This window comes from Calidris pugnax, unplaced genomic scaffold (genome assembly GCF_001431845.1).
Source record: "Calidris pugnax isolate Ruff unplaced genomic scaffold, ASM143184v1 scaffold103, whole genome shotgun sequence".
Lineage (NCBI taxonomy): Eukaryota > Metazoa > Chordata > Aves > Charadriiformes > Scolopacidae > Calidris > Calidris pugnax.
Window position 1 is genome coordinate 15,905,932 of NW_015090990.1, and position 18,262 is coordinate 15,924,193.

At 42.4% G+C, this 18,262-nt stretch overlaps 1 protein-coding gene across 3 annotated transcripts; it reads left to right on the forward strand.

Annotated features, from left to right (window-relative positions):
• Nucleotides 1–36: 36 nt before the first annotated feature.
• Nucleotides 37–16,738, forward strand: ORC2 (origin recognition complex subunit 2). 3 transcript variants are annotated; one of them, XM_014954288.1, is made up of 16 exons: nucleotides 37–211; nucleotides 1,115–1,258; nucleotides 1,541–1,627; nucleotides 2,919–3,008; nucleotides 3,752–3,783; nucleotides 5,073–5,130; nucleotides 6,010–6,197; nucleotides 6,821–6,919; nucleotides 8,555–8,664; nucleotides 10,178–10,310; nucleotides 10,690–10,786; nucleotides 12,817–12,963; nucleotides 13,506–13,677; nucleotides 13,999–14,060; nucleotides 14,845–14,963; nucleotides 15,607–16,738. In XM_014954288.1, exons 1-16 carry the CDS (start codon nucleotides 124–126, stop codon nucleotides 15,691–15,693), a joined length of 1,713 nt encoding a protein of 570 aa, XP_014809774.1. In that variant the 5' UTR covers nucleotides 37–123; the 3' UTR covers nucleotides 15,694–16,738. The 3 variants fall into 3 exon arrangements, with proteins under 3 accessions (XP_014809774.1, XP_014809775.1, XP_014809776.1); XM_014954289.1 differs by having other exon boundaries at nucleotides 16,472–16,738; XM_014954290.1 differs by having other exon boundaries at nucleotides 6,061–6,197.
• Nucleotides 16,739–18,262: the final 1,524 nt, after the last annotated feature.

An 18,262-nucleotide genomic window follows, 5' to 3' on the forward strand; every position in this document is an offset into this window, starting at 1 on the left:
GTGGGGCGGCGGAGGTTTCCAGCGGTTCGGTGCCGCCGGGCCCGCCTTGTGGCGGCGCCCCCTGACGGCGGGGCTGGGCGGGGCCCGCGTGGCTGAGGCGGGGGGGCTCGCGGGGTGCCCGCCATGAGCCGGCCGGAGGGGGAAGGCGGCGGCCTGCGAGTGAAGTTCGTGCCCGACGAGGAGGTCCTGAAGCACATTGCTGACGACCCAGGTACAGCCCTCCCGATGCTCCCGGGGCTCTGGGACAGGTGTCCGAGCAGCCGCGGCACCCTCAGGGAAGGCGGCCCTTCACCGACAGCCGGGGCGGGGGAGAGCCGTGGCCGGGCTGCGGGCAGGACGGCGCTTCCAGGGTCGTTCTCCTCTGACTGCCTCTTCCGCGGTTCGTTCCTGTCCCCGCCCCGGCACTGGAAGAGGGGCAGCCGCGGCGGGGTGGCCGGTGCCCGCCGCTGAAGGCGGTGTGGGTACTGCCCCTCCGTACCGGCCTCCCCTGGCTGACTCCCCAGCCCCTGACGCGGTTAAACACACCGAGAATCAAGCAAGGTTCAAGGTGGTTGTTTCAGGAGTCTTTTGCTGCGGTTTTAACTACTTTTTAAGGTTTGGAACCTCTGTGGAGCTGCTTAGAACTTGCCGGTACAAGGCACAGAGCATCCTGATCTGACTTCGCTGTTGGTTCTGCTTTGAGCAGGAGTTCAGACAGACGCTCTCCAGCGGTCTCTCAGCCTCAGTTCCCCCACGAGTGAACTGACAGCCCATAGGCCAGGTCCCCTTTGCCAGGGGAGACAGAGGATGCCAAATACCACCCCCTTTGCGTACAATTTGATACTTCTATATGTGAGTCAGTGTCATTTCTCCCAAACCGTGGAAGCTGGTGTGTGCTGAAATGGGGGTCTTGGCCTCATGGACTGCCGGGGCCAGCTTTTGTGGTAAAGGAGGGACTAATGGCTGTAGGGTCTAGGGCATAGACCAGCTATTCTTTTAGAGGGACATCTTTCTGGTGTTGTATTTGTTTAGTGATTTGCACAACAGGAACTTGGTCTCTAAATGGGGTAGCTGCATACTACTGCAATAGAAATAATGAAATAGCAGGAGGTTAAAGCTCTTATTGCAATCCTAGGTATTAAAGTTCGGAAGGACAAGACTCAGCTGACACTCAGTGTTAAAACGTTTGTGAAGAAACTTGAGGATATTTCAGACGATGAAGCTCAGGAGGTCCTGGAAGAGAAGAAATATGTTGCTGCTCTTGGAATAGGTACCCAAGGTATTGGCTGGGGAAAGCCTAACACAGCTGTGACTTCAGGATTCTTACAGTGTCAAGGTTGCACAGTGTTGATAAAATTGTTTTTGAGGGCTGACCAGTTTTAGCTATGCTTGTGGTAACAGAGGAGAGGATAATGATTCTAGAAATTTATATTTATTTTATTGTGTCTGCAATATAAAGAGTCCTTTGAGCCAAATAGTAAAATGTTGCATTCCATCTTCCTTGGGTTGGGAATATACCAGTATTTTTTAAGATAGCTACAAGTAACATTACTTTTCACAGATTCAATGCAAAATGGTTCAAGTGTAAGCGGTGGTGAAGTTTACTCATTCCAGACTCCCAAACGCGCCAGCAAAATGGCAGAGCTGGGTATGTTTTCCTCTTTCTTTCATTCTTGCTTTGGCTATGGTCTTTTTTTGACTGTTCTGTTAATGTGATTTGTCACTTCTTTTTATTCAAAAGATATGTTTGCTGTATTTCAATAGCTTTTATCTGGCTCTGAATGAATCTTTCTCAGAAACAAAAGCACAGGGCTAGGACAAAGCAAAGGCATGGTGGGGATAAGAAATAGAGATAATAAATAAACGCATAAGAAAAGTAGAAGTTTCTTGATGCTGGGAGAAAGTCTGTGTGTAAGTGCCAAAGGATGGCAGGGATTTTATTTGTGTAACTTAGAAGGATATGTGAATAAGTCATTATGTAGCAAAGAGTCAAAAAAAGGCAGTATTCCTTTGTGTGTCAGGGGATTTCTCCTACTCAAAAGTGTCTGCGCGTGCTTGCTAGGCTAACTGTGGACTTAGGAGAAGCGAGCAGAAAGTGGCAGTTCTGGAGGGGGTGGGCTGCTCTGGCTCAAATAAGATGCTCGAGCCCTGCTGCTACTATTTTTTTTCTCACTTGAAGGGCCTTTCTGTACCCAGCCCCACCTGAACTTCATTTGTGTTCAGCTGTGACAGCTACTGATATATCCTACAAAGGATGATCTAAGGGAGAGGGGTCATCATTCTGTATCACTATCCAGAAACTGTGATTTCCGTCCCTCTTTACTTTTCCTCTGGGCTGCTACTGTGTCTTGGAAATTTGTGTGATTCTTATACTTCATTCTGCAGCAGGGTAGGTTTCATTGGTGCTCCCTCCTGGAGCCATGACTCAGTTTGAAAACTGAGGCAAGTCATACAAAGGAAGGCTGGTTTTCTTGCGGGACTGTTAGCAGGATATGAGGGCCTTCCATATTCAGATCAGTGATTCAACCTCAGCTTGTGCTGGTAAGTAGTGGAAAGAGGTAAATCGGATACAAGAAACCACCTCCAGAGGAACTGATGTGTTTGCTATACGTGCTGCTTTACTTAAAGGACTGAGCATAATGAAATTGTGTGATTTGAAGACATGGTCTCCCAGGGAGAAAAGCATGCCTGAGCTATACTTGTAAAATTAATTAACTGAGGAGTTCAGTCTTTGAAAATCTTTGTTACGGATTACATTCACCATTAGGGTTAGAAAAAAAATGGAAGTATCTTGTGCACTTCCTGAAGTAGCTAGGAAATCAGTCCTTAGTGTTTCAGGTGTGTGGCTCCTTGGCTGACTGCTCAGAGCTGGGATTTTTGTAAATGTGAAACGTGTTTTTGACATGTGAAACTTCTTCCCTTCCCTCTATTTCCTACAGCCTCTGAATTAGCCCAGACACCAGGACAGAGTGTTGCACCTGAGCACGCCGAGTGCCCTGAGAAGACAGCCAAAACCCCTCAAAGCAGCAGTAAGTCCTGTAGTGCTTTGGGGAACTGAATCTGAGTGAGGGGGCGTTATGTTTCTGTTTGGGTGGTGAAGTACATGCTTGAGTGCCAGCTGCTGTCATGCTCGAGTATTCTAGTCAGCCTAACATTGTAGACTGAGCTGCTTGGTATGCATGGCTCTGGTTCACCTGAGTGGCAGTGCCCTGCTGATGTGGAGAAAACAGGAACTTCTCTCTCGTCTGTTGCTGTGACACTTAATGATTTCCTTTGTGTTCAACAGAAATGCTTGCACTTGAGTGAGTTATGAGCTGGGCTGATTTGTTGAACACCAAATGGGTAGAATTGTGTGAGTGCTCCTGTGTAAATTCACACTTCATTATATAATATTCAAGTACCCAATGCTGTAGGGAGAAATACAGGTGGGAGAAGTCAGTTCATGTCAATGCTGGCAAGAGCATGTTACTTTGTGCTCAGAAATGGAGTCTGGTGTGCTCAGGGATCAGACATTAGCTCATTTTTCAGCCTTTTCCCTCCTGATGACCTCTCAAAGCTGTGACCAGAATTAAAAGGTACCTTCTGTGCTAGTAACATTGACTGTCTTTGTTCTTTCCTTGCCTACCTGTGAGGAACTAGAGGGATTAAACACCCAGAACGCTGACATTTTGGTGCAGTGTAACTTTGAATAGTGAATGCCTGTTTTTTCTAATGGACCATCTGCTGTTGAAAATATGCAGTACTCTGAACCATGCTGTTTCTTGCTTTGCAGAACATTCAAGTTCAAACAAAGTGCAGCAGAAGGTGAGTGAGTTTTGAGGGGGGGGTGGGTTGGCGGGTTTTTTTTGGTTTGGTTGTTTTTTTCACTTTTAAAACTTGAACTGGCCAATTACTACAGTTCTGGAAAGAAAGGACCTTGGAAAGCCTCATCCACAGTACAGATGTCTCTCCTAATCCGACTAGTCAGGAGTAACTCAAGTGAGAACCAGGGCTTCTGTTGGTCAGGACTATGGGATTTAGAATCAGTGGGCAAATAGTGGCTTTGACAGCTTAATTAGGATGGGTGGAGACTATTTCTTTGCATCACACAAATGAGGATGTTAGACAATCCCTTAATATGCAGTTAAACTCATAGCTTTTCAGTTTCTTACCAAAGAAAGGAACAGTCTTAATTGTAAAGAGTGCTGTTAGAACAGGAATTTGAGAGCTGTTGTGCTGTTCAGTTTCATACTGTAGCATTGGTTTATAAAAAATAAATTGTGATAATGGGGGCTGTGTAAGTTGATGTGATCTTTTGTTATGCTGCAGAGAGATACAGTCCAGGACTGCCAGCTGTGTTGGTTATAAAGAGAGTGCTGTGAAACAGTTGGCTTTCTAAAATGGTATAGCATCATACTAGAAATGTTTGCACAGCTTTTCCAGTATAAGGTTCCAGGATGAGAGATGCCTGTAACAGATGCTGTTTTGGGATGCCATGTTCGCTCCTTGATGATTTCCCATCCACTTTGACAGGATTAAGAAAAATGTTTCCTAATTATTGCAGAGTTGATCTGGTGTCCGAGTCAGGCATGTGCTTTACACATATGTGAGGAATATGTACCACTACAACTTGATGAGCCCAGGCAGCTTGAGTCTCCTTTGCTGTACTTCTGGGTTTATTATTCTGAGTGGTCTTCCATCATTCTGGTAGTTGTTTTCGAAGTGGACCTCCAGATGAGTCGGAGTAGACAGTGTGAGGTGGAAAATGACTGCTCTGGAGATTCGAAGCATTTCTAGTTTGTCATTGCTTCAGTTTGACTCTTCCTAAAGGGCCAAGATTGGCATCTTGGTTGGAGATTTCACAGTTTTCTACCCTCCATCTCAGGATATTAGTTGAAAGAATTAAGCCCCTTTTGCAACCTCATCCTGCCCCACTCTAGCTCAGAATGACAAAACTAAGAATTCTCCATACTTACTGCCTTTGCTTTCCCAGTTTCTTGAGGGCTGAAATAGCTTGGAAATGTAACCTGATTCTACTCTTTGCTTGGCAGAGGGCTGTTTTGAAGAGTTATGTGTGTCGTCTTCTAATGCATGTTTTTTCTCTGCTGTTACAGAATGAAAAGAAAGAGTTTGTGTCTACTACACCTTACAGACTCAGAAAGAGGCTAGCAGGTAAGGATCAACCTTTGCAGTCAGCTCCCACAGTCGGTGAAGCACTGTGTTGAGAGGAAGATGTTTCTCCTGGTGGGCCTCTGCTTGTAGTAGCAGTCTGACTGAAGCAATCTGATCCTTCCTTCAGAGAATGTAGAAATGTCCTTAAGGAAGTCTGTGTAGACCTTTTCTCTACAACAGATTGCTACTTAGGTGTGATGGGGTGAGGGGAAGGTTTAGAAGCACCAAGTTGCTGAACTTGAGCAACACGATCAAAAGAGACAAAACTCTCAGTAATCTAACCTATGCTGACACTTAGGTTTGGCACAATTGCTTGAACCAAGTCATAAAACCTTTTAATGATGGCTGGGACATTCATGATAAAGTATTTCCAGTAACTGGTTGGCTCTATGTGCTCAGAACGAATGCAAAGGAGAGTTTTGTGACATTTTGTGTTCTAGTTCTTTTGTGTTGACTGAGCCAGATTCTGTCTGTGCTCTTCAACCAAGTTGCTAACAAAGGTCTTTTACAAAACTTTTCTTGCAGAGTGTGACCCAGAAGACACTCAGCTTGCATGATTGGTGTTTGGGAAAACTGATATAGAGATGCTAAGAGAAATAGGGAATTCCATTGTCCATTTTTAGTCACTTTTAATAGTAGGATTATGTTTCTTAATTGGTATTAAGGAGCAAGCTGTACTAAATAATTTGTGAGCCTAGAACTGGGAAAGAAAGGGCTATTTGCAGTCCTCTTAAGCATTGATTTTACTTCTCTGTGAAATATATTTAGGAATCATATGCTTGAAAAACATTTAGAGAATGTATAGGAGAGCAAGGTGGTGCGAAATGTGTTCTGTGTAAGAAGAAGTTGCTAGCTTTTAACCTTCAATTTATGCTCTAGCTCCAGATCTGTATTTAGAAAGTGAGAGTGAATATTCTGCTTCCTGCTCAGAGGAGGAAGAGGATGCGGAAGACCAGAAAGAAGTCAGCACTGTTTTATCAGGTCGAAAGACCCCAGCAAAAACTAAGGCTGCATCTACGCCTCCTCCCAGAAACACCCTAGCCAAAAAAATTAAAGAGAACAAGATGGTGAGTGTGTAGAAAATACAGCTAGCAAGCATGAAGCGATGTTTAGTGACAATAAGATGTCAGTGACCACACCTAACTATGGGGAAGAAGGGCTAGAATCATTTCAAATCAAACCAGCTGAATTGGCTTTTGCTGTACTTCTGAGCAATCCCTGTTTGACAGGCATCATGTCAGCCTGTGGGCTAATCCAGTCTGTATCCTCAGCAGCTCCAGAAGGGTAAGTTCTAAGATGTCCATGAAGGACACCTTGTATTGAGAAGGGATGAAGAAATTGAGTCCTATAGCACCAGCAGAAGCACACATTGCCTTCTGGCTTGGCATTCAACTTTGTTGTCCAATTTCCTTCCAGCACCAGGGGTCTCCACACCCCGTTAGAATTATTGCTGTGTCCTGCTCTCTCAGAATCTCTTTTCTGTCTCTGTCTTCAGGAAAGAACCATCTGACTAAACTAGCTTTCACAAAATGCTACTGTAGAAGCCATTTTTTGCAAATATCTTCTGGCTTTCTATTCATCCTTGCTCTGTGTCTCATATTGGCCATCTTCAGACATGTTTGTGGGTGCAAAGGGAGAGTGGTAACTTGATAGCAGGAAGAGTGTGGCTGATCTTGCTGTCCTTTTTTAGAGCAACCTGGTGGAGGAATACTTTGAAGCTCACAGTAGTTCCAAAGTGCTCACTTCGGACCGAACGCTGCAGAAGTTGCGGAAAAGAAAATTGGATCAGGTACGGTTCATAGTGAAGCACACAACTCTTGGAGCTTTTGATTTCTGTGATGAAGATTTCCCTCGTCAAAATTTCCTGGTGTTGCTATTTTCAATTTATTTCTGATGATTACATTCTCAGAAGTAACAATGATTTAGGTAGGATTTTAAGCATTGTCTCCTACTGCTGCTCTGAGCAGGGGCAGTGCCCAGTTGTTTGAACCTGAGACAGTAAGGAAAGTGCAGGGAGACAGCACTATCAGATGAACAGATTGTTGAAAACTGCAGTTACCAGAACAGCTTAAAGTTTGCTTTTCAGGGAAGAGAAAAGAGAGAAGCAGAGCTGTAGAGACCTCCCTTAAAATTATCACCAGAACAGCATTTTTGTCAATGAAATACTTAGGGGAATTACAAGCTGTCTTGACTATTTATGTGTAGAGGACATGGAAAGAGCCCTTTCCATTATGGGTCAAGGCACATGCAAGACTGGGACAGTTCTAAATGTTGTCACCTAGTTTGTGAAATGCACTTTGTCACCTTCCAGTTCCTTGGAGACAGGAACTGTCTAATTGTGGTGACTGAATTACTGGTTTTTTTTTCCATATGCCACTTCTACAAGACAGTTCAAAGCAAGCAGTGGCATCCTACAGAGACAGGTACACAAGGACAGGTGCCAGGAAAGCATGTAAAATACTTGGAGCTCTCATGTCTATGACTGCTTTTGCATGCATCTGTGTTTTAAATGATGGCATATATGCAGATTGCCTGGTACCTGCTGTTTTCTGGAATTGCTATCCAGAGAAACATCTGGATTCTTAACAAATTCTTTCATAACAGCTCTGGAAGGAAGTCACGACTTTCGCTGGCTCCAAAGAAACTGAAGGCTTAGCAGTTCTGTCTCTCAGTGGTTTATATCTGTCTGATACATTGCAGCTGTCTTTGTGCTCTTTCCAGAGCAAACTGTCTTCTACTTCAAGGGAGTGGAAAGCAAAGCTGTTAAAATTGAAGAGAAGGGAAGGCCAGTGTAGATTTGATGCAGTTTGTCATGCTCCTGTGCTGTTTAAACATCAACATCCCAGCATATCTTTGAAACTGAATTAATCCTTTGATTCTTGATGCTTTTGAAATAATACTTTTTCTCCATTTAGCTGTCAGGTGCAAATTATTTCCTTTCTGCTGTATTTCTTTTTTAAGATGATGTTTGCGAGCATTCTCTTGTAGTGACAAACACTTGAACCATTGCAAAGCATGTCGATTGGAGCCCTTGCTCCTGTGAGAAGGGTTGTGATGTTGTGACTTCCTGGTGCAGTGCTTGGCGCTGGAGAAGCTCTGACTGTGTCTGTTATTTCAGTAGTGGTGTTCTTTCCCACACTGAGCAAGAAGAGAGAAAACCTAGCCTGATATCAGTTCTTGTCCTAGTCTGGCTGCCATTTCCCATAATAAGGTTATTTAATCTCTTGTTTTGTTTCTCTAGTAGCAAAACTGTTCTTGGAGGGGTCTTCATGGGAAAAAAACATGAATTGAGTACACTGTTGGTGAAAACTATTCTGCTCCCTAGCTGCAGAGCATACTAGAGAGATATTTGTAAGAACTCCAGATTATGTGTCTTGTTTTTTCTCAGCTTTGAATGACTGTCATCTTACCTCTCTCAACATAGCAAACACTGCATGACCTTTTGAAAAAAGCTCCCCTTGCCTATGCTGCTGAAATTAAAGAGCTAAACGAGCAACACGAATCTCTGTTTTCCAAGTGGATGCTGCAATTACAGTAAGTATCCAATGAGAAGCACTGAAGAAGCCTAGTAAACGGGCACTGCCAGTAAATTTACCATCGTGTCAGCAACATCCTGTGGATGAGTTAAGAACTGATTTTTTTTTTTTTTTTTTGATTGATGGCTTAAATTTAAAACTAGGTGACATTAATTTAGTACAATGTTTCCTGTAGACCAAATCGTATCTGACTCCTTGAACTGAATGCCTGAAGTGAAATGAAGTTGCATTCTGCCTGGCTGCTTTGTCTGTGCCTCTGTAAACCAAGCTAGAGGGCATTCAAAAACAGGGAGCATGAATTAAAAGAAAATGGGGAACATGAATAATGAGAGAAGTGTCTGTTGTGAACAATCCGTTTTGCTTACAGCAGCATAGTTGGTAGTGAGTAGCCACCACCAGTTTCTTCAGTATGTGGCTATCCCAGTGGTGTAGCAGTTGAATGCCTGTGGTACCTAATGATCTATGCATGAAGAAACCTCAATGTTGTTGGAAATGGTAGCAGTATAAATTTTATCTGGGTTTACATGTATCTTCATGGGAAGGAGAAAAGAGTAAGCATCCAGGAAAGAAATGGGGAACTCCAGAGAGCTGTGAGATTCTGAAGTGCCTTAGAGAAGGCAAGTCACCAGCTCTGAAGTTAAGTGCTGAGGCAAGAGCAGATGTTGGTGAGGATAAAGCCCCTTGGAAGCTTTGCCAGGGAGTGGCATATAAAGACATTTGTGGTCCATGGGGAGTGACAGGACATACGAAAGAGACATTAGCTTTGAAAGCTGGAGGGTTGCAAGGGGAGGAGTTCTCAGTGATCTGGGCAAATTGTTAGAGATATGTGGCAGGGTAGAAGGAACAAATCCGTAGATGATACTGAAGTCAGTGACAGTTGTTGAACACCTTACTTTTGCCTAATGCTAGTTGGGTGACCTGATACTCTGCTTTCTAGTCAAGATGATGCTATTCCTGCGTCTCAAAAATTAACAGAACTTTGTGATTCCCTACCAGGATCTCTTTAGGCTTTCCTGCCTCTTTCTGTGTGGAACAATTAGGATGAGCAAGACATATGAGAGTAGTTGAATTTTGTTTTGAAATTGTGCTTGCTGATCAGACTAGAAAACCACTATGAAGGTTTGCTTTTTCTTTTGTAATTGCTGTGACCCATGGTAAACGTTAATATAATTGCTGGTGAGGGGTTAGGTGTGAATGCTGGTTACTCTTAATTGTCTGAAGTTGCAGATCTAGTATCATATTCTTGAACAACAGCAGTATCTTCTTAGATATTTTGCTAAGTCTGTGGCCCTCTAGGCTGCCAAAATGCTTCTTTTACTAGGATGCATGCACGTGCTACATTTCAGATTCCTTGCAGCTAAACTTCTTTGTCAGCTGTGAGCTGAAGGTAAGCCTGGAGTTGATGAAACATGAAATTTTTAGAGGCAAGATTGCAATGGATTATTTTGCTTAATGAATGTATGAACCTAAAAAGTGACTTTGATTTGGTGTATTTGCTCACTTTTCTGCAGCTTGGGTTTCAATATCGTGCTTTATGGACTGGGCTCAAAGCGTAATTTGTTAGAGAAGTTTCGTACCTCTGTGCTCCAGGATTCTGTTCACCTTGTGGTTAATGGATACTTCCCCAGCATCACTGTGAGATCTGTAAGTGTGGGAAAAGCTTATGGGTTTATCTAATCCTGTGTTACAGATACCTCTGAAGTCTTTCAATGCAAAATGTTAAGGAAACCTGCTACATCCTATAGCAGCAGACTCTTGAATGAAGAGCAGTTCCTATTTCTCTTTTAAGAGTTTAAAGAAATTATGTTCCAAGGAATTGCAGTAATTCCCGTCAGTAATAGATACTCATCAGTCTAAAGCCTTATTTTATGTCACTGTTCTGAGAAGAGGTAGAAAATTTTTTGTTTATGTTGACTGTTTTGGGGATTTGATGGTAAAAAATCAGATTACCTCCCTCATGACAGCGAAGGGCTCAGTTTCAGATTTTCTGCACGAGGTCCTTCAGTGCCATTGTCTTTTTCAGATTCTCAGCTCCATCACAGAGGAGGTACTGGACCATATAGGGACCTTCCGCAGCCCCCTTGACCAACTTGAATTCATCATTAAAAGGTTTAAAGAAGGTAAAATGACTAATTTTTACATAAAGATGTTAGAGTCCACATACTGTTAGGAGAGCCTGGACATTTTCTTTCCTCATATTTTTCACATTTACAGTTACAGTTTCTTAGTTTATTGTAGCTAGTATACTTTCTGGCTTGTAATTGATGTGATATATATGAAAACATGTATGCACCAGTCCTATATGTGTACATGATCCCAAGCTGTTACCTCAGTCAGTGTTTCACACACTAAGTTCTCTAGAAGGGGAAGGAGGAAGGCACTGGTATTCTAACAAGATAGAGGCTCCTCAGCCTTGACTTGTAATTGATGCCATATATATGTATGCACCAGTCCTATATGTATACATGATCCCAAGCTGTTACCTCAGTGTTTCATACACTAAGTTTTCTAGAAGGGGAAGGAGGAAGGCACCGGTATTCTAACAAGATAGAGGCTCCTCAGCCCTTCGGCAAACTGAAATACTCATCTCTCTTGCCTTTAGCACAGTGCCTTTGTGCTTTATTTCCATGGTGTTTCTGTAGCCATGTGTTTCCTGAAGGAAGACAGCACAGGTAGACTCCAGCTACATGAGGGAAGATGGTTCTTAGTGGCTGCTTGAGGACCTGATATAAACCTCACTGAAATCGGCAAAGAACTCGCAAACAATTTGGAATGACAGTTGCTGGCAGATATTAAGTCCTTTGAGCTCCTCTAGAAAATCATGGCCTGAGGCACTTGCCATAAATTTCACTATAGGCTGGATTAAGGCTTAAATGTACGTGGTTTAATGGAATGGTCATTCAAACTTAATATATGCAAATACTGACATTAAAATGAAATAAAAATCAACAAAGAACTCTCAAACAATTTGGAATGACAGTTGCTGACAGATATTAAGTCCTTTGAGCTCCTCTAGAAAATCATGGCCTGAGACACTTGCCATAAATTTCACTATAGGCTGGATTAAGGCTTAAATGTACGTGGTTTAATGGAATGGTCATTCAAACTTAATATATGCAAATACTGACATTAAAATGAAATAAAGGACAGCAGCGTCAAACAAGCAGGTTAGAATTGGGTTCAAAAGCAAAATTAAACAGGTATGGCCACACTAAATGCTTGCTGAATTACTTTTTAAGTGTCATTTTTACTGCTAGTGTATAGATACACAAATTGCCACGGAATCCTAATTGTGCATGGCATTGATGTTTGTTTACATTCTGTTTTCTGTCATTACCTTATGAGTGTTTCTGGTAGGACTAACTGGAAAAGGCAGATTAATGGCATAGCCACCTGAATCTACATAAATCAGTCTTGTGTAGTACACTATAGCTGATCAGACTGGGAGTCTGAGGTTTCCATTGGCAGCCAAGTATGTATTTAGTTGCACAAAATCTGGCTGCTGTTCCGGAATTTTTTGCTGGGATCAGGAAATAGCTGTTCCCATGGATAAGTACAGCAGTAACAAGCTAGTTGGAAATTTTAACATCAACTACTTGCATTATCCAAGCTAAGTCTTTGCAACGTCCTCTAAGGATTCAGTGGGAGAGATTTCTAGTGAGGTAAGTATGCTTTGGATCCAACCCTGAATATAAAATGCATTTTCATTGTGTGAGGAGGAGCTTAGGGATCCTAGCCATGTAACTCAAAAGCAGGTAAACAAACTGCTTAGACTTCCATCCTAAAATACATTTGAATGACCTTGAATTGCAGGACTAGAAGTCATAGCTATAAGGGCAGTTCCTGGTAAAGCCACTGCAAGCGGAAAGTGGATTATAGGAGAAAAGCTTTAACTGCAAAAAAAAATAAAAAATAGTAGCTGTGATGAGAACTGCAATACAGTGAATTCAGAAAAAGCCTTTTAGGTGCTCAGAAACACCAAGTGTGGGATAGAGATTGAAGTAAGCTGTACAAGGAAAGTGATTTGATATTGGAGTGATGAATATGGAGCCTGATAGGATAGACTTGTCCTGGGCTGCACTGGGAATGGGAAACCACTTTGTGTGCAGTTTCTTTGATTGGTTCTCTTCTGTTTTTTCTGACCTTGCAGATTCATCTTTAGAGCTCTATGTCCTCATTCATAACCTGGACAGCCAGATGTTGAGAGGAGAAAGAAGTCAGCAGATCCTTGCACAGTTATCCTCTCTGCCTAGCATTTACCTCATTGCCTCTATCGATCACATCAATGCTCCTCTGAGTGAGTTCCCTTGGGTCGGATGTAGCAAAGAGAGAAGAATCTCCGTTATATTTTGGGGCTGCTGAGCATGTTTCATAAGCTCATGTGTTACTGTTGAAGTGCAAAATAGACTGGTGATGTATGTATGGTGGCAGCAGCCAGAAGGCCCTATTGGGACTGTGGCTGTGTTGAACCAAAACTGTATAAAGATACTAAGAACTACTAGACTTTGATCATAATATACAAATAGACCTCAAGCTTCTGACACCCTTTGACTTAGGGGCTTACTGAAATGGAAAATGGATGTTATGTCTGTCATTTCATCTAAACAATTTTGTTTATCATCCAGAAATTCTTTGCACACTGCGAACTCTGGAAGGATTTACAGTATATCCATGAAGTTTGTATGAAAAAGGGGATGTGTGCAGATGTATTACTGCAGAGAATTTGTCTTGCTTGAACTGCATGTCTGGGTGTATGTACAGTGAATTTCACAAGCATGTTTTGCTTCCTCAAACCCTGCAGTAAGAACTAATTCTGTCTGCTCTTTTCTTTCTGTCTAGTGTGGGATCAGGCAAAGCTAAGCCTCTACAACTGGCTTTGGTATGAAACAACCACGTTTAGTCCTTATGTGGAAGAAACATCTTATGAGAACTCGCTTTTAGTACAGCAATCTGGATCTTTGGCTTTGAGCTCCATAACGCATGTCCTGCGCAGTCTCACTCTCAATGCCAGGTAAGACACTGTTATGCTTCATAGTAGCACTTGCTGAGGATCCAGTCCCTAGTGGTTTACTCTGGTCTCCACCTAGCAGGAGGCAGTTCCTGTTTTGTGATGACAATGTTCAAGAAGAAGATGGTAGGACCTGGGTTCCAACTGATTGGTTACTTTAAATGAACAGCGTTTGGATAACAAGCATTGTCCAGTGATGAGATTTATGCACAAAGTCCTGGTCATGAGGGAAAAGTCAGTTAATATTTTCTAAAGGTGGAGTTTTTGGTTTGGTGGTTTTGGTTTTTTTTCCTTTTGATTTTCCCCTCTCCTCCTCACGCTTAGGGGTATATTCAGACTGCTTGCTCAGTACCAGCTGGAGAACAAGGACAACCCATCTTATCCAGGTATGTGCACTCCTTTTCTTATCTGTTTGGGGTGCTGCCATCGCTAGCTCAGTCACAGTGGCGCTGGCTTTTGGTGTGCAGGCTGCATCACCAGCAACAGAAGCGCCGGGACTGTTGGCTCAGTGAGGCTGTGGTTTAGACTGTCGTCCTAGTGGTACTTACCTCTGTGCTCTGACAGGAGATCAATAGACTGGCTGGTTCTGGAGTAAGGACATCCTCTTACTGTTGTCTGCTTTGATGTTTAGAAATGACACACCATTCGTGTGGGAATGTGGACTTAAATTAATAAAATAAAGGAAGAATATGAATTTGCATAACTAGCACTTAAAGGACCAGACAAGGACAGGATATTCTGTTCCCATGCTACTCCTATTAAAGTGACTCCTGAAGTGTTCCTGCTTTTGAGGGTACATGTGAAATACTCTGTCAATGTCTCCGACGTGCTGCAGGATATAGGACCGACATGTCAATGGTAAAGAAAGTTGGAAGTAAGATAGAAAAGCTGGAAATGAAGAGAGATTAACTGTGGTGGGAAGTGCATTTAAAGTGCTTTTAAAGTTCTGTTAGGTAAACAGGATGACGAATGTTAATTCAGCTGTTTTCACTTAATTACTGAAATATTAGCTTGGCTGTATACTTGAAAGAAGCGATCGTGTTACTGTAGCCATTATGGTCTAAGCCAAAGCAAGATTTGTCGGTGGAGAGAACGTGTGTTGTTAGACCTGGAAAAATCTGGCAATCTTACTACTCTGATTTTTTTGTTCTTCTCTTTTTCCATCTCCAGGGCTTTCTTTCCAAGACTTCTACCAGCAGTGTCGGGAGGCTTTCCTTGTGAACAGTGACCTGACACTCAGGGCACAACTGACAGAATTCAGGGACCACAAGCTCATCCGGACCAAGCGGGTGAGTTGGGGGAAGACAGCAATTCTGGGTATTCAGCCACCTTGGAAAAAAAAGATGCTTACTTGCTACTAAGGCACCACTTTGCAGCTCATAGTGAGGCTCTGTTTGAAGCATCTAGGAACTAGCAAAGGGCTGAAATTCTGCAATTGCAGCTCTTTCCATGCCTCCAATTTGTCAACACCCTTTACATGGATAGGGGGCTGTAAAAACGCAGTGTGCTTTGGTCACTTATGAACCTACAGCTCTCTTCTTCCTGAAGACCTTAAGAAGTAACGAACTCTAGAGCCTGCCAGCCTGCTTCTAAGAGCTACCTGTGTTTGCAGGATGGAAGAATGCAGGCTAGTCCTAATAATGAGGGAGTATGGCTGTACTAGACACAGGAACACAGTGTTGAGGAGCTGTGTAGTGTCAGACTAGCATAGCCCACCAGATGACTTCTCATATACTGTCTTTTCTCAGTATTTGTGCATTTCCAGTGTTGCTTTGGTGAAATAATCCCTCTTTTTTAGTAATGTAGTCCTTCTGAATGCTGGCCAGCTCTCACCCAGGCTGTAAAGAAATGTTAGCATTGCAGTGCTGTTTAATGGTTTGTGTTGCACTGTGCACTGGTGGTAACAGAATGTGTATGCATGTCTGTTCTCAGGGAGCTGATGGTGTGGAGTACTTACTGATTCCTGTAGATGACAGTACCTTGACCGACTTCTTAGAGAAAGAGGATGAAGATGTATAATGCCTCTCTCTTTTCAAAGCATTTGCAGCAATTGCTCTCAAGGGCTTCTGAAGAGGGGTCTATACTCAGCTTGCTCTCCCTCTAACCACAAGGCTGCTGGACTACTTTCCGAAATGTAGTATTTGCAATGAATGGTGACCATTGTTCAACTACTTCAGGTAGTTTGGAATGATGACTTCTGTAAGCAAGGCATCTATTGCGCTGTAGTTAGATTTGTCTGCTTTGTCTCTTAGCTGAGATGATGCCTTTGTCATATCTATGCAGCTAACCTTACAGCCAGAGAAACAAACTTGGTAAGATTGTGCCTTCTGCTCTCTACCTCACCAGACATGAGGGTTTGATTGGAGCAGTTTACTGCAAATCACTAGATGGTCAGAGCTTTAGTTTGTACTAGCGGTGCAGCTTTTCTCAACAGAGTTCTTTCCAGCACGCCTTTACCAGTTAGACGAGACTAGTTTCCGGTGCATGAAGAAGCCAAGATTTATAATGCTAAGAGACCTGCCTTGACTGCATGGGGAAAGGAGAATACTAGTGGGTTTGGGACATTGTGGGTAACTTATTGAATTCTGGCAATACAACTGAAGGACTTGCTCCAAACCCAAATCCTTTTATAAGAAGATGCAGATAATCAAAATTGTGATGGACTCAAGTCATTGCCTGTTGGTAAGAGTGAGAAGATCCAGCTTCTTTCATCTACTTTCCAAATTGCAACCCAGGAATACGAAGAGGCTGCTTATTTTTTAAAAGCTTGATTGTATATATGTATTTTTTACATCAGGAGTGTCCACTGATCCTGGAGGAGGCCTTAAATGCCACTTATAAGCTCTCCCTTTTTTTGAGCCCTTAGAGGTTGGGAGGCAGCTGAAGTTTGACAGCTTTTCTTCACTTTTTTCTCAGGTATGTGGGAGTAAGCCCTATAGTTCCATCAACTGTAGTCTGCCAGCCAGACTTTGGGCACTCTGTATGTCTAATATTTGGTAGCTGTGTTACAGCTCAATGTTGTAATAGTTCAAATTGGTCAAATAAAGTACTTTATTAATTTTCATTAGCTTGTCTTGTCTTCCACAATCTTTTTATGCTATAGGAAGACAGAGATCCTAATTTTCATTATTATGTCAAATATCTCTGCAAATCCCCATGCAGCGTGCAGAATATTTCGAGCTAATTAGTAAAAATATTTTAAATTGTTTCTTATAAGGTATCAAAATGCAAAACAGTTTGCCTGCCTTTTAATACCAGTATATGGCTTTTGAAGAGATCCAAAACATCACATGGAATAATACTGTTACCTGCTCTGCCCCTCACTGACAGAAGTGGCAGAGGTTTACAGCCTGACTTTTCGTTTGTATTGAAAACACGGGATGTCTGCTTATCCCACTGACAATTATGGGACCTAATTGACTTTGCTGGAGAGTCTGATGGGGAAAACTGGTACATGGCAGCAGTACTCTGCAGCTTCCTCTCCCCCAACATTTTCCAACTAACATTCTCTTTTGGTGGCACTTGCATCTGTGTTTTGCAGGCTGAAATTCCCAAACTGCAAAATGCATCAGATCCTGCCCGTCACTACTTAGGCTACCGTCAGAACCACCAAAATAGGCTGAAGGCACAGTGTCTTACCCATGTTCTGTAAGTTAGGTGTAGAGTTCAAGAACAGTAACTCTGCCACTTGAAAAAATGTGTTGCTGGAGCAACTTAAAAAGTATTGTATCTAAGCAGCAACCACATCCTTTTTTGCAGTCCTTTGACTCTGCATAGTTCCTGTGAAATTCAGGATTTAATTTACATTCTGAGTACATATGGAAGATAGCATCTAATGTGTTTACAGATGGTGATACCATGGTGTGTTTTCAGTGCAATTATATCTAGTTTTCTAGATGTGAAATTTAGTTTAGCTAAGCGCTATAATCATCCTGAGTTTGGAGTTATCCACTAACAGTTTTTATAGACTACCAGCTGTCCATACAGGCCAAGGGGAGGGCTGCAGGAGATACACACATCTGCTAAAAGAAGGTAAGCTTAAATCAGTTCTTGGTGACTGCTGATTCTGTGATGCAAGCTAAAGAGAAATCACTGTGAATTAATTCCTGTGGGTTTTGTGTTAAAGGTATTTTATCCTGATTTCCTGTTGTTTCTGGACCACTACCCCATCTGCCATTAATTTTTTGTCTCAAATTCTGTGTACGTGCAAAGGCAGTAGCATTTTAATGTCTTGTGTAGCAATATAGAACTGTAGGCTTTGGAGGGGTCACTTCTACAGTCTTTTCCTTTACTTGGGAAAGAAGAAATTTCTCCCCACGTCTCAGCTCACTGAGAGGTCTTCATGGTATTGATAAGAATAATTGTTTTTGTATAGCCTCAGTAGCAGATAATACTGAACTCATCTCTTTCCACTTATATTTAAATGGAACAAGACATATGCAATTATGCAGTAGAGATATTGCTTGATGAGACAGTTTTATTAACTTAAAAGGATGGTGCTCAGATCTTTACAAATTTGCAATAGAAGTATTTTCATTTTGTTTAATTATTTTTCTGGTGTGCACATAATCCAGATATGGAAAGGTAT

Excerpts from the sequence above, each read along its gene's own strand:
- ORC2 (XM_014954288.1), top strand. The coding sequence starts at position 124 with ATGAGCCGGCCGGAGGGGGAAGGCGGCGGCCTGCGAGTGAAGTTCGTG. Across the intron at positions 10,311-10,689 it reads CCAGCATCACTGTGAGATCT|ATTCTCAGCTCCATCACAGA; the intron begins GTAAGTGTGGGA and ends TGTCTTTTTCAG. Across the intron at positions 12,964-13,505 it reads TCACATCAATGCTCCTCTGA|TGTGGGATCAGGCAAAGCTA; the intron begins GTGAGTTCCCTT and ends CTTTCTGTCTAG.